This window comes from Mustela lutreola, chromosome 15 (assembly GCF_030435805.1).
Source record: "Mustela lutreola isolate mMusLut2 chromosome 15, mMusLut2.pri, whole genome shotgun sequence".
NCBI lineage: Eukaryota > Metazoa > Chordata > Mammalia > Carnivora > Mustelidae > Mustela > Mustela lutreola.
The window spans coordinates 43,380,004-43,403,412 of NC_081304.1; the positions used below are offsets into that span (position 1 = coordinate 43,380,004).

Here is a 23,409-nt window from a genome sequence, read left to right on the forward strand (position 1 = left end):
AGCCTGCTTCTCCCTCTGTCTGCCACTCTGCCTGCTTGTGCGCGCTCTCTAACAATAAATTTTTTTTTAAAAATTCTAAATTTTAAAAAATAAATTAAAAGAATCACTTTAAAAAGATAATCACGTGTGGTTTTTAAAATTAGAAAGAGTTTCCTTACTATAGTTAAGTTTCTTGAATGAATGAACAAATTAGTGAAAACCATGGACATGTGAATGCCTACAATGGGCCTGGCAATTGTGTAGCCAGCAAAACAGCAAACATTTAATGGAAAACAGTAAAGCCTCAAGTTGCTGATATCAGCAATAGTATTTAATGGTACTATATAGGAAGGCAGCATGGACCCTGCATATTGCCTTTTTCACGGCATAATCTAGAATCTGCTCCTTTTCCCTTTTTCTTAAGATTTATTTATTTATTTGACGGGGGTAGGGGCAGAGAGAGAAGGAGAGAGAGAATCTCAGACTCCCAGCTGAGCCGGATTTGGGAGAGAGTGGTTCTTCTCAGGATCCTGAGATCATGACCTGAGCCGAAATCAAGAGTCTATAGCTTAACCCACTGAGCCATGCTGGCACCCCTGCTCCCTCTCACTTAAAGTCAGATAGAAATGATAAGAGACCTGAAGATAACTTTTGATTACCAAAGGACTCCTCTTACTCTGGACTTCCAGGGGCTCTTGAGTCAAATTTTAAAATCTAAGTTAGTTGAAGTTTATTGTCTGTCCATGCAATTAAATAAATACTAAGTAATAAAGTGTTAAACTAACTAAACTCCTGTGGGACTAGCAATGGATCTTCAGTGGAACACATTTTAGCTTATGACTTCAATTTAGTATTTCCCATAGGTAGAATCACACACCATTAGAAAAAGAAGCGACTGTTTCATAAAATAAACTGAGAAAAGTTGTTAACTATTTGGAACAAAGTAAGTTTAATATTTACCTCATACTGTGTAGTAAAATCAATTTCAGATGATTGAAGTTAAATATAAAAATAAACTATTAAAAAACTTAAGAAAATATAGGTGAATATATCTCTGTTGATAGAAAACTGAACTAAGTAGAAAAACAATGGAAAACATACACACACAGCTTTGGATTGATGGTATTAAATTTTTTTATGGCATTAAAATCTTTTAAATGTTTATATATCCATGAATAAAACAAACCAAATAAAACAAGATGGCAACTGAAAAACCAAGGCAAATGTCCAACATAACAGAAAAAGGTTAATATTCTTAGTGTGTATAAAAAATATTTACAAGGGGAACCTGGGTGGCTCAATCAGTTGAGCGTCGGACTCTTCGTTCTGGCTCAGGTCATGATAAATCAGGTCATGATAAATCTCTGGCTCAGTCAGTAAAGCATGTAACTCTTGATCTTGGGAGCATGAGTTTGAGCACCACATGGGGTGTACAGATTATTTTAAAAAGTATTTACAAATCAATACAGCAAAAATAGCTATCAATGGAGAAAGTTGAGTTAATCACATGAATTATTTACAAAACAGGGAATATAAAACATATAGCAGCAAATATTTGAGAAAAATGTTAAAACCTCTGGAAAAAAATATAAATTAAAATGATAAAATGCTAGTGGTTAAGAGAAAGGATTCTGGGGTTAGACACCAGGCCTATAATCTTGGGTAGCTCATTTTACTTCTCTGAGCCTCAATTTTCTTTTCTTTTCTTTTTGAAGATTTTATTTATTTATTTATTTATTTGTAAGAGAGAGAGACTAAGCAAGGAGGGGTAATGCTTAACTGACAGCCATCCAGGCATCCCTGGGTCTCAATTTTTTTTGTAGAACAGAGATAATAATAATACCTAAACCAAAGGAGTGATGTAAAAATTAAATAACATAATGCATGTAAAATACTCAGCATAGTGCCTGGTACATGATAAGTGTTCAATATACAATAGCTCTTACTATAATAAAGAAAATAGATGATGATGATGATACTCAGGGCTGATGAGGGTGCAGTGGAACCGATATTTTTATCCACCTGACCTCTGGTATATTGCACAGTTTGTCAACGAAGTTTGAGTCAATCTTTCTAGAGGACAATTTAGCAGTATGTACTACAAAATACTCATAATCTTCAGGCTTCTGGAAACAAAAATGTTTAAAAACAATGGAAGAACTCAAAAGGGAAAGGTCTGCTAAATAATACTATATTCATCGATTCATCATCCATTGATCCATATGTCCAATATTATTGACCTTGATGATACAAAATTATGAAAACAAACCTAGTCCTTGTTTAAGGATTAGCTTGGGAGATAAGCAATCAAATAATCAAGGGCACTAAGGAGATAAGAGCCACAACGGATAAGTACAGGGATCTATGGTGCGCATAGAAAGAGCACCTACCATAGTCTGAGAGTAGAGTCAGGGAAGCTTCCCAGAAGAAGAGCTGGGACCTGAAGGATGAGCAGGAATTAGTCAGGTAAAGAGATGAAGAAAAAGTGTTCCAGGTAAAGGGAACAGCATGTGCAAAAGCCTAGAGATCAAAGAAAGCATGGCATGTCAGCTTGACTGAGCAGTGTGCAAGGCAGGAACTTGGGAAAAGACGAGGATGAAGAGGTAAAGCAGGGTTTGCTCACTAAAAGTCTTGCTAGCAAAACTCTGGAGTGTAAACTTTATTCTAAGGGCAATACAAAAAATTAAAAAGCAATTAGTTCTAATAAATAAGTCAATAATCATAATATATCAAGAGGATACACAAGTTGAAAAGAATGAACAAATACCTAAAACGGAAATACAAAACTATAGTGAAGGGTGCACAACTTTGTGAGTTTTACTAAAAATCACTAAATTATAAAATTATGAAAATGGGTTTATTTTAGGTTTTGTAGACTATACCTCAATAAAGCTATCTTTTAAAAAGTTAACAGAAATATCTAACCATCTAAAAAATGTTCAACTTGTCTAGTAATAAAGTTTATATAAGACCAATGAGGTACTATTCTTTATCCTTGAAAGTTACTAATGATTAAATATGAAATGAAGATATCCAGTGTTAATAAGGCCAAGAGAATAGTATTTTTACCCTATGCTGGTTAAAATAAATGTTAACTGGAACAACCTTTCTAGAAAATATAAATATGCAAGAGGAGTTTTAAAATTGTTTATACTCTGTGATCCAGTAATTATATTTCTTGAAATCTTAATAAATATTCCAAAATATAGTCAAATATTTATGCCCAATGATGTTCACAGCAATGTGATTTATAATAGCAAAAAAAAAAAAAAAAAAAAAGTTGGAAAAAAAACAGATGTTCAACCATAATGGGATGGTTGGGATGAGTTATAAGTGCTCTATGCAGCCATTTAAGTGCTATGGCACATAGATATATATTTATGATATGTAGTAAACTTTAAAAGAACCAAATATACAAAATTATATAGACAGCAGCATTTCAGCTATGTAAAATATATATGCAATTGTAGAGCATATACTTTCATTCTCTTTTCTGTGCTTTTCCGTATTTTCCAAAATTTCCTACAATGACCATGTATTATTTCTGTAGTGTAAGAAAGTTCTAAAGCTGTCTTCAAAAAATTAAAAACCATCACTTTTAAGTATTTATACTTCGGACAAATCAACTGCATATTTGCTATGGCTTTATTTTCTCTGAGAGAAAGGTGTGGTCATCTTTGAATATATATAAAATACACATATAATTCAATAGTATCTTATTTATCCAGCATCATATATGGAAATGACTTTCCCCAGTTAATTAAAATGTGCACCATAAACCTCAAAACTTCCATGAAACTTGGATGGATTTCTATCTTAAAATACAATTCACTCAATCCTGACTGCTTAAAAAGAAGACAAAACAAGATGAAGCCATATTATGATTATTCAGGGTGATCATTATGACCACATAATAGTAGCTCTGAGGGACCACCGGGTTTTAGAGATTGATCCTCACATTAAGTAGTCTGTTACCATAACTGCTAAATTTTTCTTATGCCAGCTATTTATAAATCTTCTTCTTCCTCCCTTGCTATAAAACCATCAGCTATCATTTCCCAGAATTGAAAGCAACCTGTCTTTAGCAGCACCTGCCACACTTCCCATTCCTATTTTGCTGCTGATTATCTTCCTAGAGTAAGAAAAATTAAATATCCAAGTTTTAAGAATTATGTATAAACTGAGAGATAACAGGCTTCAAATAAGGGTATCACCTAAAAACGATCTGCACAGATCTAGATGATTCTGTTCTAGTTCAGGTTACAATATACGTTAACTTCAAAGAGTATGAGTTCTTGATTATATCTCATGTCTTAGTTCCTTTACTATATGGGCAATCAAGTTCTCAGGATCAGAAACTCATATGCTGTTTCACATTATGGAAAGAGATATGGACCAGGAGCCAAGGAACTTAGTTCTAGGGTATGTTCTTACACTAACCAGTTTTGTGACCTTCAGCAAGTCTTTTAACCTTGGTACCTGTCCTGCATAACTCATGAGGCTGCCCTAGAGTTAAATTAGAACACAAACACACCTGGGTGCCCAAACACACCTGGGCACCTGGGTGGCTCAGTGGGTTAAGCCACTGCCTTCGGCTCAGGTCATGATCTCAGGGTCCTGGGATTGAGTCCCGCATCGGGCTCTCTGCTCGGCAGGGAGCCTGCTTCTCTCTCTCTCTCTCTCTCTGCCTCTCTGCCTGCTTGTGATCTCTGTCAAATAAAAAAAAAAAAAAAAAAAAAGAACACAAACACAAAAAAACACTCTGAAAAGTACAAAACATTACAGAAAAGTAAAATATTTCCTTGTTATTTCAGTATGTTTATATGACCATGGATCAACACAGGTATCCATTCAGAAAATTCATAAAGAAGGAAAAAGATAATTCTTAAATTGTCTATTAACTAAGAAACCTCTATTATCTTAGAAGAACAATACTTTCCAAAGTTGGCATCTCTGATTTCTCTTTCCCTATATCCAATCAGTTCTCAGGTCCTTTGTTTCTTCTCCATAATCCCTCACATCTTTCCCTCTTTCCATTACCACTTCATACCCCCAGTTTAGGCCTTTATTATCTCACACCTGGGCTTCCATAATGGCCTCTAACTGGCTCTACTCATGGCCTCCCTCCACCTCTCTCAAATCCCTATGGCCAATAGCTCCCAGATCAATTTTCTTAAAACACCACTGTGATAATATCTGCTCAAAAACCTCTTGAGACTCTCCATTACCTTCCCTATCAAGTTCGAACTCCTAAACTCAGCAGTCCCTGTGCAGTCCCAGCTTCCTCTTCACCTTTATCTCTTACTACTCTTCCAAAGAGATCCTTCCTCAAACTGGATTAGTTAAGTCCTTCAGATATGCCTTGTGCTTTCTGGCCTGTAAGTTTTGGTAATACAACTTCTCTCCACCTGAAATACTCTTAATTTCTCCGGCCCTACTCCAGTCTATAAATATTGTACCCATACTTCAAAGCTGTTTGAATCTTGTCCACCTACTATATGTACTTCTCTTTGATTACCACAATGGAAAAGATGGAAAATCCTAAAGTTAAACACATTTTCAACAGCTGACACTGGGCACATTCCTTAATAGCTCTTTGCCTCAGTTTCTTCATCTGTAAGGCAGGGATAATAGCAATTTCCTTTGGACATAATGTGAGGAGTAAATGTCATGTAAAGCATTTGGCATGACACCTAACACAGACGAAAACCCAAGAAATAAATGTTAGATATTGTTATTATTACTCTTGCCATTAGTGAATTTATCTTAATTTGAATTCAGCAATATTTATGGCCATTACAAATAAACTAAGTGTTCATGTACATACAGTATCATTTCCCTCAGTCTCTTTTTCTACGCTCTCATCTCACATTTGTTCTTCCCATCCCTTCCCAAGATTACATGATATCGATACATGGGATTGATGTCTGATACATCTTACTATCTGTAATAATCACTCATACCAGTAGATGATCAATAGATTTGTTTAATCCCCAGTGAATGAATATTGAAGAACTGACAGTATTAAAATGCCCTATACACCTATAGTGAAAAAGTAAAATGCTTAAAGTTATTAATTTAAAAAATTTAAATTTCCAGTCTCACAAAATTAAATCTCTCCTTTCATGATCCTCTAGACTTTTTTTTTGTTTGTTTTCTCTCTTTTACCTTTAAAACAAACGACTCAACCTATTCATGCAACAAGAGATACAATAGCAAATATATGCAGGTCAGACAGCATACAAATATTGGAACACAAGAACCACAAGACAACTCAGTTGAACATAGCTCTGGATGAAGTGAAATAGGAAGACAACTTAAGGGGAAAGGTAACTGGCTCATCAGTCATACAAACACACACACCCACACCCACACCCATACACACACCAGTTCCAGGATTCCTTTATACCCAGGGCCACATATAAATAACTGAAATAACCAGGCTACTACAGCAAGTAGCTGTAGAAATATCAGTCAGTTAGCTCAACAACTGAGCTTACCACATGATCAATTTAATTACCTATCTCAAAAGTGGCTATTAACATACCTCAATATTCTAATAACTAAGGTCTGGCTAAGTAAGTCATATCAAGTACATACAGTCTTACTGTATACTAATCATTCAACTCAAGAAACTTACTATAGTTGCATTCTCAGCCAAAATCAGGTCTGGTGACAACTATCCTCAAATGGTTTATCAGTAGAGAGAAGTAAGGTGGTTTGAAGGAATGTTAACTTTCCAAGAACTAGCATAAAATACAACGTAAAAATTAGTTTATTAAGTTTCTATCCATATCACACTTGTCTTCAGAAGACCCTAAAACATTTTACCAGCTTTGAAGGGCAACTATTCTCAAATCTCAAAATCTCAAGAGTTGGAAAAAGCCTTAGAAGTCCCCCACTGAAGGAATTTCTTATACTAAATTCCAGGCAAAAAGCCCTTCTTTGAATACTTTAAGCAATGGACACTCACTATTTTTTGCAAGGCAGTCCACTTCACTGTTACAAAATTCTTCTTTACAATCATTGGAAATCTGCCTCCCTGAACTTTTACCCAAAGATCATAGTTCTGCTCTCTGGAACAATACAAGTTAATTTCTGAAATATAATCAATTCTAGAATTAGGATATAATTGTCAATTTGGTCACACAAAATGCAGAAGAAAGCTCAGGACACGACAACATTTTGAAATTCATCAAACCATGTTGAAATCACAAGCCACCATATTTTCGAGATAGCAAACCCCATGCCTCAGTGGACATACAAATACTAAGAATAACCTGATGTTTTACAGCGGAACCTGATGTTTACAGTGTTTACCGAATACCTTTTGGCAACTGAAACTACTAAATCCACCAACACAGTTTTAAAAATTATAATTCTGTAGGAAGTTCAAGACGGTTTTGTTCATATTTTCATTCTATTTCCTTCTAAAACATCTGCATGTTTTTAAAAGATCCCACCTCGCCCCACGTGTGCAATGTTTTACGTATTTATTTTTAATATTTTTTAAAAATAAATATATTCAAGAATAAAGCCTAAAAGAATGGGCTGTAAAGGAGTGGGGGTGGGGCTAGCAGGGAAGTCAAAGAAGGGGCCAGCAGGAAAGCGCTGGTTACTGGGTATTTTCCTTCTGGAAGCATGCTTCACCGTTATAGGTGTCTGAAGTAAGGAACCATACAAACACGATCCAAGAACAAGAACGATCATGAGCAATGAGCGTAAAGCATTAATGTCTGTAAGATGTAAATGAATTGGTACTGGTCATCAAGCAGCGCCAGATGCTTCAGAACCTCTTAGAGGAAAGGTAAGAGCTCCAAGAAGCAGAGACCAAGGCCACCCTCTGCGGGAGGGAAAGAGGGAAGAAACCAAGGAGTAACTACCAGCTCAGCAGTCCACTGAAGCCCGAACAGTACCAGAGCACAAGAACGACGGCAAGTGACTAGAGGGAAGGCACACACCGCGGAGAGCCTGAAGAAGGGGCTGCAGTGTGCGAATACCGAACGGGTCCAAGAGATGGGTGTGGGAAAACGGCTGTGGTGTGTGTAAGGGGCAACGCAGGAGTCCCATGGTCCTCTCCCTGCAGCAGAGCAACAGAGGGTACAAGGAAGGGGGAGGGTGAAAAGCAAGAATGACTCATTCCCGAAAGGAAGTGTTCAAGCCATAGGAAAGCATGCCGCGGGGGGGTTCAAGGCGAGGACTGGGAGAGCCAGGTGCCCCCAGTGATGGAGGCAAACCCCAACGTCCCGTAGTTCCCGTAGCTCGTCTGTAAGATGGGGGTGTGTGGGGGTTTCGCGGCAGCCGAGTGCCAAGGCCTGGGAAGCGGCGCGGCGCGTGCGCAGTGGCGCTCGGCGGGACCCGCTGAGGCAAAGCGGAGCCGCAGTGACAGAAGCGAGCGGAGCGGCCGCCGGGTGGGACTCACCGAGGCGCAGGGGCTGGAGGTGGTGCTGGGGGTAGGCGACCGCTGGACCGTGACCAAAGCCATCTAGGCGCTGCTAGGTTGTTCCGGGCAGGGCATTCTTGTCCTGAGTGTGGGGGGCGGGAGGGTGACGGAGCCGGGATGGGGAATAGGGTATGGGATGGGGGTGAGGGGAACGGGGAGGAGGAGGAGGCCGCGGGAACGGCCGCAGGCTCCGCACCCAACACCGGACTCTCGCCTACTGACGCGCGGAACGGGCGGCGGGCGGGCGGGCGGGCGGTTCGGCAGCAGCGGGGCACAATGAGCGCTCCCAGTGCGCAGGCGCCACCTGTCAGCAACCGCCTCTCCCCTCGGCGCGCGCCGCCGCCTCGCCGTAACCCTTGAGTTGCCGGAAGCCGGCTGAGTGTTTGCGTCTCCGGCCGCCGCCCCTTCCCGGGTTTCCTCCCTTGCCCTGGAATCACGCGGTTTGCCCGCGTCGAGAGGCAGGGTGGTGGGCTGGGGGGAGGGGCCCCGGGCCGGGGAGAGGGGAGAGCTCTGGAATCCCCACTCCTGAGAGACGACCATTTTATGAGGTGGGGGCGCACAGCTTAACCGATCTTAGTGAAAGGAAACTGAGGTGAAAATCCTGAGGCAAACATGTTGTCTGGTGGAACAGGGCTCCGACGGGTTTCAAAGGCTTTCTCTGGGCCGGAGTGAGACGTACTGGACTGGAGACCCTCCTGGTGCGACCAGAGACGAGTTTATCCTCTTTTGACCCGGTTCTCGGGGTTTTTTTTCTGAGCTTTACCACCCTCTGTCTCAGAGCCCATGTTTTATGATGAGACTTTATGAAAGAAAGAAAGGTTTTTAATTTTATACCCTGGCAAGCTTCAGGGTACCCCTCACGCTTCCTCTATTACCCGGGCCTCTAAGGACTCATTCATTATTCCTAAGGTGGAGAGAGGCTGCATCAGCCCCGGAGGCGGAGAAAGCTGGGCTCACGGAGTTAAAAGGGTCAAACCTGCTGTTTACCTCCCACTTGCTTCCCGCTGGGAAGAAATTCTCTTGAATTGGTTTTGCTCCTTGAGATTTTTCTTCTCCTTCGGCTCTAGATTTCATGATTGCATAGACACATGTGAAATGTAGATTATTAAATATTTTAAAGGAATACTTTTCTGAAAGATAAACCGTCAGTAGACTATAAACTAAGAAAGTAATGGAAAATCAAGATTAAGGGGGGGGGATCTCACTATGCAAATACCACTGATTGTTTACACAGAGAAAGAGTTGACAAAGCTATTTCTCAATTGGAGTGGATGTTCTGGAAGATACCACCGTGCATCTCAAAGCTGTAGAAAACACACACATTAAGGAGTTTGCAGTTATTAAAGCCTCCTCCTCCTGTTGTTACTCAAACTCCCTTGGATCTCATTGCTTTCTTTCAACTGACAGGGCTGTCATGAGCTCTTTCTGGCTTTTGTATGGTTAAATGCCACTAGAGCCCTCTGTGCTGAGCCTTTGTTCTCTCCCTGGGGCCCTGCGGTTGAAATAATTAGCAGGGAGGTTCCATCAAGAATCAAGACACTGAGGGTCCCTGTACTGTACAGCCCTGTGTAGAATGAATCGCAGGGAAGCCAGCTGGTAGGCTTTTGCCCCCTGGTGGTGGTCAAGAGTACCTGCGAGACAAAATTAAACAAAGATGTATGGTTCACCGATTAAACGATCTGTGTTTTTTCTTTCTTTCCCGGAGCTGCGTAGTAAACAGGAAAAGAAAAGACAAAGTTCAGAAATAAGAACTTTGAGCCAATGCTTAGAAGACCAAACAGGAAGTTATATGCATAGCTAAGAAATATACATGGCTGAAAGCTGAATGAAAGATAAATGAAACAAACGTGGTTAAGAAATCAAAGTATTCTAGGAAAAGTATTATTCAAATCAACAGGTCTTACTAATGTACTAGCATGTTACTTTTCTTAGTGCATCAGGGATAGCTACACTGATTATCTAGTTTTGTGTACCAACAGAATATTAAGAAATTCTTTTAACAGATGACTTAATTCCATTAATCTTACAATGGAAAAGATCACTGCTATAGGACTCTGAAGACCTGGTTTCTAACTCCAGTTCTGTGAAACTTTAGGCAAATGGGTTAAACTTTTTGAGCATTGGTTTCTACAATGGATTGCTAACTCACAGGATTCCTGTGATCAAATGAGATAATGCATGGTAAAGTACAAGATAAACTATAAAGCCCTGTATGTAGTTAAGATAACTTTATTATTCTCTAGTTTGTTTCAAGTTTGGTCATCTTTCTTTGAGTGTACTCTATGTGTAGAAAATAGCATCAAGCAAAAAGGGAATAAAAATGACTTAAAAGGACATGACACATGCTTCTCTTAATAGTAAGAGAAGTAGATGCGTGATGAAGATAAGTCTCATTAGGCAGATATAATAGATCTTTGTTGGACATATCTGAGGTGATAAAATCCTGGTCAAAATTAGGATTATAAAAGAACTTGGAATTAGGGGCACCTGGGTGGCTCAGTGGGTTAAGCGATTTGCCTTGGGCTCTGGTCATACATGATCAGGGTCCAAGGTCCCAGCTCACCAGGGAAGTCTGTTTCTGCTCATGTACTCTCTCACTATTATTCTTTCAAATAAATAAGAATCTTTTAGAAAATTGGAATTATAAAGTACCCAGATTCACATTAAACTTATTTGTATTAGGAAGTTAATTTATAATCTACAAAGGAAATAGCTCTTCCTGGTATAGAACCATTTGAGGAAGCTTAGATTTGGAAATCTTGATTTATGTTCATTTGTCACCATTAATTGAGAACATATTGAGTATGTATTATATTTTAAGAACAAAATAAAAGTCTTTCAGGACCTCAAAGCCTATTAGCAAGGAAAAGTGGTACTGTGGTTTCAGTCACCTTTGATAGGCCCCCAAGAAGGTTACATATATAGGAAAAGCCTAAATATGTACAAAATTCTTTCAAAACACAGAGGAAGAGGTCTGGGTAAATGCACATTTTATGATACTGGCTTTCAGGCTTTGATTGCAGAGCTAGATCACCTGTGAGCATTTGAAATCTATGCTCTCTGCCTCATTTATACCTATTCTTCCCTAGGCTCCACCCTGGTTCCTACTTGGTCTTCTGGTGATGTGAGGGAGGAAGTATCTACTTCTAATAGAGAAAAATCCCTAGAATTCTCTTAGTTTATTAGTTGAATTTGAGAAGAGAGAGAGACCAAGAGCAGGATTCCCAAAAAACGGAGCCAGAGACAGAAGGCCTCCTAGTTCTATTTATAGCACCTTTATTCTTCCCACCTGTGATAATGGAGGCCTACTTGTCCTTTTGGAATTCCTTTAACCCTTGTCTTGTATCATCACTCCTTTAGGGGTGAAATTATAGAGAAACTTTTGAAATTCTTGAGATCAGTTGGTTCTTAAGCTTTGAGAACTTGGTGAAAACTATTAACTCTCTCCAAAAAGATATACTTGCACATTTCACACACTCACTGAAATCCATTGAGAGGCCTCTGATTAAGAATCATGATCTGGTTTGCAACAACGTGGATAGAACTAGAGAGTATTATGCTAAGTGGTATAAATCAACCAGAGAGACAATTATCGTATAGTCTCACTGATACATGAAATGTAAGAAACAAAACAGAGACTCATAGGGGAAAAAAAGAAAAAATAAAACAAGACGAAACCAGAGAGGGAGACAAACCATAAGAGACTCTTAATCATAGGAAACAAACTGAAGGTTGCTGGAGGGGAGAAGGGTGGAGGAATGGGGTAACTTGCTGATGGACTTTAGAGAGGGCATGTGATATAATGAGCACTGGGTATTATATGAGACTGATGAATCACAGGGCTGTACTTCTGAAACCAATAATACATTATACATTAATTAGTTGAATTTAAATTTTAAAAATGTTTAAAATAAAAATGTCAAAAAAAAAAAGAGAGAGAGAGAGAGAGAGAGGAATCCTGATCTGGGGCTAAAGCAGTGCTTCTCAACTTTTTTTTGCATCATGACATCCATAGAGATGATATTTGTATAGCACATTGGGATAAATTAAAGGGGATTTGGAGGCAATTGTATGGGGCTTGGTGAAAAAAAAACTTTTAAATATAATATAGAGAGAAAAAGAAACATATTAGGGATGATATTAAATATTGAATTTGTATGAGATTCTGAATAGTCTTCTCAAAAATTAAATGAAAAATCTGAGATTGCTTCTATAAACATAAAATTTTTTATGTAGGTTTTTAAAAACATTATTACAATATTACTGATTATTCTCTTTGCTGTACCTTTCAGCTCCATTACTTATTTATTTTATAACTGGGAGTTTTTACCACATAATTCCCTTTACCTATTTGAGCTGAACCCCACCTTCCTCCCCTCTGGCAACCACCAGTTTGTTCTCTGTATTTATGAATGTATTTCTGTTTTTTGTTTGTTTGTTTTGTCTTTTGGATTCCACATGTAAGTGAAATCATATGGTATTTGTCTTTGACTTATTTCACTTAACATAATACTCTTCATGCCCATCCATGTTGTTGCAAGTGGCAAGATTTCATTCTTTTTTACTAATATTCACATATACATATTCATATCTATCTATGTATCTATCTACCACATCTTCTTTATTTATCCATCTATCAATGGATACTTGGGTTGCTAACATATCTTGGTTATTATAAACGCTGCAATAAACACGAGGGTGCATATATCTTTCCAAATTGGTGTTCTCATTTTCTTTAGGTAAATATCTAGTAGGATTACTGGATTATATCATGGTCTATTTTTAATTATTTGAGTAATCTCCATATAGTTTTCCACATTGGTTGCACCAATTTACATTCCCACCAACAGTGCACAAGGGTTCCCTTTTCTCCACATCCTCATCAACACTTGTTATTTCTTGTCTTGATACTAACCATTAAGACTGGTATGAGACAATATTTCATTGTAGTTTTGATTTGTCTTTCCCTGATGATTATTGATGTTGAGCATCTCTTCATGTATCTGTAGGCCCTCTGTATGTCTCTGGAAAAATGTACAGTCAGGTCCTCTGCCTACTTTTAATCAGATTATTATTATTTTTATTTTACTGTTGAATTGTATGAAGTTCTTCATATAATTTAGATATTAACCTCTTTTTGGTCATATCATTTGCAAATATCTTCTCCCATTCAGTATATTGCCTTTCTGGTTTGTTGATGGTTTCCTTTGCTGTGCAAAGGATTTTTACTTTGGTGTAATTCCAGTAGTTAATTTTTGCTTTTGTTTCCCTTGTTTGAGGAGGCATATCCATAAGTATGTTGCTAAGGCCAATGTCCAGGAGATTACTACTTGAGTTTTCTTTTAGGAATTTTATGGTGTTAGGTCTCACATTTCAGTCTTTAATCCATTTTGAGTTTGTTTTTGTGCATGGTTTAAGAAAGTTGTCCAGCTTCATTCTTTTGCATGTAGCTGTCCAGTTTTCCCAGCATTATTTCTTTTTTTTTTTTTTTTCAAAGATTTATTTATTTATTTATTTATTTGACAGACAGATCCCAAGTAGGCAGAGGCAGGCAGAGAGAGAGAGGAGGAAGCAGGCTCCCTTCTGAGCAGAGAGCCCGATGTGGGGCTCGATCCCAGGTCCCTGGGATCATGACCTGAGCCGAAGGCAGAGGACTTAACCCACTGAGCCACCCAGGCACCCCTCCCAGCATTATTTCTTGAAAAGACTCTTCATTGTATGTTCTTGCTTTCTTTGTCAAAGATTAATTTGACCATATAACTGTGGGTCTATATCTGGGCTATTTTGTTCTATTGTTCTATGTGTCTATTTTTGTACCAGTATAACCTGTTTTGGATATTATAACTTGGTAGCATATCCTGGAATCTGGGATTGTGATACCACCAGTTTTGCTCTTCTTTCTCAGGATTACTTTGGCTATTCAGGGTCTTTTGTGGTTCCATACAAAATTTAGGATTATTTTTAAGTTCTGTGAAAAATGTTATTGGTATTTTGACAGGGATTACATTGAATCTGTAGATTGCTTTGTGTAGTAGGGACATTTTAATATTAATTCTTCAATCCGTGCACATGGCATATCTTTCCATTTGCTTGTGTTATCTTTAATTTCTTTCACTAATGTCTTATATTATTCATAGTATAGGTCTTTCACCTTCTTGGTTAAATTTATTCCTAGGTATTCTTTTTGGTGCAATTATAAATGGGATTGTATTTTAATTTTCACTTTCTGCTACTTTGTTATTAGTATATGGAAATGCAACAGGTTTCTGTATATTAAGTATGTATACTGCAACTTTACTGAATTCGTTTATTACTTCTAATAGTTTTTTGGTATAGTCTTTATGGTTTTCTATATAAACTATCATGTCATCTGCAAATAGGGAGTTTTACTTCTTCCTTACTGATTTGGATGACTTTTATTTCTTTTTCTTGTCTGATGGCTGTGGCTAGGAATTCCAGTACTATGTTGAATACAAATAATGAGAATGGACATCCTTGTCTTGTTTGTGATCTTAAATGAAAAGCTTTCCATTTTCACCATTACGTATGATATTAGCTGTGGGTTTTTTTATTTATGGCCTTTATGTTAGTAAGGTATGTTTTCTCTAAATCTACTTTGTTGAGAGTTTTTATCATGAGTGGATTTTGTATTTTATCAAATGCTTTTCTGCATCTATTGAGATGATATTTTTTTTCAAGATTTTATTTATTTATTTGACAGAAAGAAAGAGACTACAGGGGGAGTAGCAGACAGGGAGAGGGAGAAGCAGACTCCTTGCAGAGCAGGGGAAGACCGATATGGGACTCGATCTCAGGACTCTGGAATCATGACATGAGCCGAAGGCAGTCGCTTAACCAACTGAGCCACCCAGGTGCCCAATTATATGGTTTTTATCCTTCCTTTTGTTAATGTGATATATCATATTCATTGGTTGGTGAATATTGAACCATCCTGGGGTAAATCCCACTTGATTGTGGTGAATGGTCCTTTCAGTGTATTGTTGAATTTGGTTTGCTAATATTTTGTGGAGGATTTTTGTCTCTATGTTTATTGGGGATATTGGCCTGTAGTTTTCTTTTTTTTGCAGAGTCTTTATATGGCTTTGGTATCAGAGTAATTCTGGCCTCATAGAATGAATTTGGAAGTTTTCCTTCCTCTTCTATTTTTGGAATAGTTTGAGTGGAATAGGTATTAACTCTTCTTTAAATGTTTGGTAGAATTTATCAGTGAAGCCATCCAGTCCTGCTCTTGTTTGTTGGGAGTTTTTTGAGGGCCTACTCAATTTCATTACTAGTAATCAGTCTGTTCAAATTTTCTATTTCTTGCTGATTCCACTTGGAAGACTGTATGTTTTGAGAATTTATCTATTTCTTCTAGGTTGTCTAATTTGTTGGCATATAATTTTTCATACTTTTCTTTTATAATTCTTTGTATTTCTGTCATGTTGGTTATTTCTCCTCTTTCATTTATGACCTTATTTATTTGAGTCCTCCCTTTTTTTCTTGATGAATCTGGATAACTTTATCAATTCTGTTTATCTCTTCAAAGAACCAGCCATTGGTTTCATTGATCTTTTGATTGATTTTTTTTAGTTTTTATTTCATTTATTTCCACTCTGGTCTTTATAATTTCCTTTCTTCTACTAACTTAGGGGTTGCTTTGTCATTTTTTTCCTAGTTCTGGTAGGTGTAAGTTTACATTATTGTTTTGAGATTTTTCTTGTGTCTTGAGGTGGACCAGTATCACTATAAACTTCCTTCTTAGGACTGCTTCTGCTGTGTCCCAAAAATTTTGGACCATTTTGCTTCCATTTTCATTTGTCTACATGTTTTTGTTGTTGTTCAGTTTTTATTTCATAATCATAAACTTAACTCTGCAAACCAGCTAGACTTTGAGGGGAGTAATAAAAATATGAAACTCATAGAACTACAGTGAGAGCACAAAGAGTATAGGATATTTCAAGCAGATGGGGGTGAAGGGATGCTTTTCTGATCAACAGAAGGAATAGTCTGGTAGTTAAGATAAAACATAAGTCAAATTGATTAGATTTATCTATAGTCAGCAATGATTATCTTTTTGCTGGTTTTGCCATTCCTGGACCCAAAGTGCTCCATGGCTTCCAAGATATTTATGCCCTGTTTCACCTTGCCAAAGACCACATGCTTGTCATCCAGTCTCTCAGTCTTAGCAGTGCAGATGAAAAACTGGGCACCATTTGTACTGGGTCCAGTATTTGCCATGGACAAGATGCCAGGACCTGTGTGCTTCAGGATGAAATTCTCATGATCAAATTTCTCCACATAGATGGACTTGCCACCAGTGCCATGATGGCCTGTGAAGTCATCACCCTGGCACATAAATCCCAGAATAATCCTGTGAAAACTGGAAACTTTGTTACCAAATCCTTTCTCCCCAGTGCTCAGAGCATGAAAGTTCTCTATTATCTTTGAAAGTTTGACTGCAAACAACTCAAAAGAGGTGTGGCCTAAGGGCTTGGAATTCATGGCAATGTTAAAGAACATGGTGGGGCTGATGACTGGCGGCATGGGCAGCTCCAGGGTGGGGGCATATGCAAGGCTGTCTTCATGTTCTTTTTGATTTCTTTGTTGACCATTGGTTGTTTAGTAGTGTGTTGTTTAGCTTCAGTATTGTTGTGTTTTTTCCATTTTTTTCTTATAATTTATTTCTAGTTTCATACTTTCATGGTCAGAAAAGATGTTTGATATGATTTCAGTCTTAAATTTATTGAGACTTGATTTGTGGACTAACATTCCATGTGCACTTGAAAAAAATGTCTCTTCTGCTATTATGGGATGGAATGTTCTATATTTACTCTGTTAATCCATCTGGTCTAATGGGTTATTCAAAGCCACTCCTTCCTTATTGATTTTTTGGATCTGGATGATATATTTGTTGATGTAGGTGGCATATTTAAATCCCTTACGGTTATTGTACTACTGTCAATTTCTCTCTTCATATCTATTAATATTTGCTTTTTTTATGGGTGCATAGATATTTACAATGTTAAACTTGGTGTTGGACTGATCCCCTTATCATTATGTAATGCCCTTTTTCTCTTGTTACAGTCCTTGTTTTAAAGTCTATTTTGTCTTATACAAGTATTGCTTCCTTGGCTTTTTTTTCCACTTCCATTTACATGGAATATCATTTCTTATCCCTTGACTTTCAGTCTGTATATGTCTTTAAGTCTGAATTGAGTCTCATAAACAGCATATAGATGCATTTTGTTTTTTTATCCATTAAGTCCCCTGATGTCTTTTGACTGGAGCATTAACATTTAAAGTGATTATTGATAGGTATGTGCTTATTGCAATTTGTTGTTTTGTGGTTGTTTTTGTAGTTCTTTGTTCCTTTCTTTTTGTCTTGTTCTCTTCTCTTCTGGCTTGATGGCCTTCTTGGATTGATTTATTTATTTTTGTGTGTATCTATTTCAAGTTTTTTATTTGTGGCTACTGTGAGGTTCATATATGAGGTATATATACATATATATATATACAGGCAGTCTATATTAAGTTGATGGTCACTTAAGTTCACATGTGTGCTGAAGAAAACATTCTAAAGGCACTAAATTTTTACTCCATCTCTGTGTTTTATATATGAGATATTATAGTTTACATTTTAATTGTGTATCCCTTGACTAATTTTTATAGATATAATTGATTTTTACTATTTTTGTGTTATAACCTCCTTACTGGCTTTATAAGTGATTAATCTACTTTAACTATATTTTTGGTTTTACCAGTGACATTTTTTCATAGTTTTCTTCTAGTTATGTTCTTTTCTTTCCATTTAAAGAATTCCCTTGAGGGGCTCCTGGGTGGCTCAATTGGTTAAGTGTCCGACTCATGTTCTTGGCTCAGGTCTTGGTCTCCAGGTTATAGGACCAAATCCCACAATGGGCTGCTAGCTAGGTATGGAGCCTGGGTTGGGATTCTCTCTCTCCCTCTGCCCTTCCCAACTCTCTTGTTCTCTATAAAAAATAATATCACCCGCAAGGACGACAAGAACCCTGGTTCGGATGCATCTTCTCCCTCTTCTCTCTCTTTATTTCCACAAGTCTACACACTTATATACGCTTACATGACCAATCAGTGAGCAGGGTACAGGAGGGAGCGAATCAGGCTGTGCACCTAAATGAACAACTTCGCTAGCAACCAATGCTGTTTACTTCCTCTTTGGGCGTTCCACTTAGTCTCACGAGGCAATCCTAACCTGGCAACTAGCCAGGCGTCATCTTTTAATGGCGGAGGCCGCCCTGGCCAGGGGCCTGCCTCCGACATCTCCCCCTTTTTTCTTTTATGGCAGGGATCGTGCCTGTCTTAGGTTGTCAGTGGCGGGGAATATCCTTACCCGTCATCAGACGGCAGATATCAATGATCTGCGTCCAGCATACTTAGCCACACTTGGGGGGATATTCCAGCCTCAATGGCTAACAAGGCCTGCACCATGGCTTGCTGTTGCCTAGGTTGTTGTCGCTTCCAAATTTGCAGTTTCCTTACTAGCAGAATCAAGCCCACCACGAGGACTGTCATCAGACCAATTACGCTAGCCCATTGTTTCATAAAGGTTAACACATCTTGCAATGTTTTGATTATCTCTGGGAGGGTTGCAAGCTCAACTCTGGTGTTATTTATCCTTGTTATGCCTAGTAGCAGGTGCTGAGTATAGTTTTGGAATTCTGCGGACTAATTCCCCTGCAAGTATTGGGAGAGCTGTCGGGAGACATTCTGTAAGTCACTCATATTAGTATAGGCTATGAGTGTTACACAAATTGCCGGGAAGGGTACTATACATCCCAGTCCCAATAGGGCCCCCCATATGTCCACTTGTTCTTGAACCAAATCCACTCTCTGGTTGACTATCAGGATTCCTGCTTGCAGATGTGCATTTATTTGAGTCTGTGTTTGAAGGGCAGCCGCCGTTCCTTCTGCAAGGGTGTTCACAGCTTCTGCAGTGGGTATAGTTGTAGCAAGCGAGACTGCTGCTGCCGTGGCAGCTGCTGTAGATATAGCCAATGCTGTCACAACGGCGGCTGTGATACCAAAATCTCTCTTCTTTCTGGATAGCACCACCGGTAACTTGTCCTCTGGAATGGAAACTGGGATAGGAACATGGGTAGGGATACGCATAATCACAGCCAGCTTGAAGGCCATAACATTCCAGCACTGGGAAAGATAGCAATTCTTAGTGCAATTCAACGTATCATTCAGCTCGCTAGCATTTGTTACAAGGAAAAGGAACGGTGGCCAGACGCATATGGGAGTGGGCTGATAAGTAATATTATTGGGACAAGACACATTAACTGTTGTCTCAAAGGTACTAGAGTCATTTTGTTTATAAGAACAGTTGAGGAATTTGCCACCATTTAACATGGACACTGCTGAGATATCAGTACATGCTCCTAGCAAGTTATAGACCTGCCATGCATCAAAGGGAGAGGAGAGAATATGAGAGAAGAGTTAGTCACTGGTAAAGGATATAGCCATGCTTTAACCACTGCTCACATCTCTCTGGCTTGAGTCTGCCACAGGAGGTGTAGCATCCCCAGAGTTATCATCAGCATCTTTAGCATCATGACTGGTGTTTGGAGGCAAGGCTGCACGCACCAGCCGCTCTGGGATCCAAATTGGAGCCTCCTTTTCCTGTGGAAAAACACATACAGACCCCCTACTCCATACTAACACTGGATCTGGTACATTCCACTTTCCTGTGAGGATGTCCCTCCAAAGTACTAAGGCTTAGGGGAAGCAGCAGCATCACTTGCATGTCTGTCTGCAGCTGATTTACCCGTTTTGTCCAACGTTAAAAAATTCAAAATAAAGAGAATGGTGTTGATCTTATCTTTAGGGGACCTGAAGGTGTCCCCTATTCCCCCTTTTTGTTTATAAAGCGCATTTTTTATTGTAAGACGTGCACGCTCCACAACACCCTGTCCTTGTGGGTTATAGGGTATCCCATGTATCAAGTGAATGTCAAGTTGTTGTAGGAAGGCTTTAAAGGGTTGTGAGGTGTAGCCTGGACCATTATCTGTCTTTAATTGGCGTGGCTTTCCCCATGCCGCGAAAGCCTGTGGGCAATGAGCGATAACATCTCTGGATTTTTCCCCCGTATGCACTGAGGCGAAAATTATTCCAGAGCAGGTATCTACAGAGACATGAACATATCTTAACTTTCCAAATTCTGAAACATGTGTGACATCCATTTGCCATATATGATTAGGTAACAAACCCTTAGAATTAACCCCCAAGGACGGTGCAGGTAGTAAGATCATGCAATTTCTGCAGGAGACTACTATGTCCTGTGCCTGTGCTTTTGTTATGTTAAATTTGAGGCGAAGAGTTAAAGCATCCTGTTTCTTCAAATCCTCCCCTAAGTGGTCCCATTGAGGTATGTTTAGCAAGCCTTCATCTAGGAACCATGGAGCTGCCTTTTCCACTGTATGCAAAAAGGCCCGAGCAGTTTTTGCTTTTAGTGGAGTTCCATTGGCTTTCAGCAGGTCTTCTAAAGACCGTTCCAACCGCACTTTAGATACTTCATATCCCATTATGAACACACAGACAACAGACACGGACATTAAAGACTCACCGCTAAATTCCGCTCTAAGGCTGCCCGCTTCTTATTGCAGACTTGTAAAATCCCAGCTCTAAGGCCGCCCCGCTTCTTATGGCGGACTTGTATAAGATTCCCACCACTTTGATCATGGTCCCCTCCCCGCTTACCTGCGGTTTCGATAAGAAAATCCCGGCTCTATGGCCGCCCCGCTTCTTGTTGCGGTCTTGTACAAGTTTCCCACCACCATTGTCGTGGTTTTACCCCGCTTATCTGCGGACTTCTCCCTTGCAAGGTTTTTCTATTTTTACTCCCCGCTTTACCATGGAATTCCCACTTTTGAACGTGGCTAATGTCCCCGCTTACCTGCGGACCTTTACTCCCCGCTTTCCTGCGGATTACCTTGCAAGATTCCTTTATTTAGTTCCCGGGTGCCGGCGCCATTTAACGCCCTCGCCCCGCAAGGACAAGAACCCTGGTTTGGATGCATCTTCTCCCTCTTCTCTCTCTCTTTATTTCCGCAAGTCTACACACTTATATATGCTTACATGACCAATCAGTGAGCAGGGTACAGGAGGGAGCGAATCAGGCTGTGCACCTAAATGAACAACTTCGCTAGCAACCAATGCTGTTTACTTCCTCTTTGGGCATTCTGCTTAGTCTCACGAGGCAATCCTAACCTGGCAACTAGCCAGGCGCCATCTTTTAATGGCGGAGGCTACCCTGGCCAGGGGCCTGCCTCTGACAAATAAGAATTCATTTTAAACACAAAACAAACAAACAAAAGGAATTCCCTTTAACATATCAAGTCATCATTCAAAATTTAAGATGTCAAGAGCTTCCCCAAAAAACAAAATTAAAGGAGTTCATCACCACTAAATCAGTCTTCTATGAAATGTAGAGTTTTATGATTGAAATAACTGCATGAAATTCCTGAAGAAGACAATTTAACAGTGATCATTATTGATGAGAATATAATTATTGATGAGACTATAATTCAAGCAACTAGGTGATAAATTTAAAACAATTTTCACAATTAAGAACTTACAAGTATAAATTATATTTGACTGTAATAGCTCTTACTTTTTCTCACTGGCAAATGTAATATGGCAATATCTTATTACATGACTAGATTTAGAATATCCAAGTATATTTTCATATCAAGTATATATTACAGAATAATAATGAAGCTCTAATTTGCAGAGTATGACTATGTTATTACGAAGAAAATTCTGCAGCCAATTTGGATGTAACTAAAAGGACACATCAGCCATAAACAAAGGGGAGATTTCAATATATGTGAAAAGAGAGATTGGGAGCTGAGTCCATAAGAAGTATCCAGCAGGTCTCCCTGCCTTTCCTGGCCATATCTTGGGTTGTGAGTCCTGCCCCTTGAGTACCTAGAACATGCAGACTGCTCCAAGGCTCAATGTTTATGACAAGCAGCAATTCTCACTGCAACTGGCTTTGGAAAGTGATGTGCTAGTAATAGAATACTCCTTGGCTTTGCTTCTTTATTAAAGAATTCTTGCTTTAATAAAGCGCTTGCCTCCTTAGGGGCCTTGGGAGATACTAGGGTGGATCATCAGGCTCTGACTACTTTGGGCTACTCTCTGAGAATCCTTAGAACAAATTGCTTCTGGCAAGGGGTGAATTACATAGAGGCACCAACCACCCAGTCATTTCAGGCTACTTAGGGCTGAATAGATAACTATCTTGCAGCACATTTGTAACTCATTTACATTTATTACACACTAAATGAAGTGTGTCACCTGAAACTATGGTTTATATAGCTAAAATATAAAAATATATTTTCCCCCTATAAAAAATGGGGGGGAGAAATCATAGTTTCTGTTTTTAATAATCCAATTCCTTACATTTGAAATGACTAATTACAAAGTGATTTGGATATATTAATTAGTACAGATAGCATATATAATAGCTGGAGTATGGTTGAGTCATATAGTACCTTCACTTGGTTGTAATTTTTAATAAAATTTAACAATCTTTTATTAACTTGAATAGTCAGTGTCCAGATAGGAAATAGAAATCACACCAGCTATTTGAATACATACTTTAACAAGAACTGTTAATTAGATATAAAGTTAAGTAGATGACTGCAAAGCTAAAAAGAGACATCTGAGGTATGAGAGCGGGAGCAACTGTTACTGCACCTAGAGCTGGGAAAGAAAAGAAGAAGAAAAGGAAAAAATTTACAAACTTAACAGAGTAACCCCCACAGAGCTGAAACTCAGATCACCGAGAAGACGCTGCTCAGCTGGTATTGGTGTCTTTGAGTTTAGAGGAGGGATTGCATAGGACCCAGACTGGAAGGAACACTGGCTGGTGTTGGTGTCTTTGAGTCCATGAAATGTGCAGAACTGTAGAAAGACTACAAACTGGATTCAGTTGTTGC

The 23,409-nt window shown here is 38.8% G+C and overlaps 3 protein-coding genes across 4 annotated transcripts in view; 1 reads left to right on the plus strand and 2 right to left on the minus strand.

Annotated features, from left to right (window-relative positions):
• SSH2 (slingshot protein phosphatase 2) overlaps window positions 1-8,682 on the minus strand; it is a 258,525-nt gene extending 249,843 nt beyond the window's left edge. For both annotated transcript variants that reach the window (XM_059147750.1, XM_059147748.1), the window contains exon 1: window positions 8,402-8,682. In XM_059147750.1, the coding sequence (XP_059003733.1) occupies window positions 8,402-8,464 (63 nt within the window). In that variant the 5' untranslated portion in view covers window positions 8,465-8,682. The remainder of the gene's footprint in view (window positions 1-8,401) is intronic.
• EFCAB5 (EF-hand calcium binding domain 5) overlaps window positions 8,211-23,409 on the plus strand; it is a 167,832-nt gene continuing 152,633 nt past the window's right edge. The window contains exon 1 of the mRNA XM_059147747.1: window positions 8,211-8,432. The gene's annotated coding sequence lies outside the window, so the exon portion shown is untranslated. The remainder of the gene's footprint in view (window positions 8,433-23,409) is intronic.
• LOC131815632 (peptidyl-prolyl cis-trans isomerase A-like) lies at window positions 16,472-16,969 on the minus strand. Its single transcript, XM_059147416.1, has one exon. It carries the CDS (start codon window positions 16,967-16,969, stop codon window positions 16,472-16,474), a length of 498 nt encoding a protein of 165 aa, XP_059003399.1.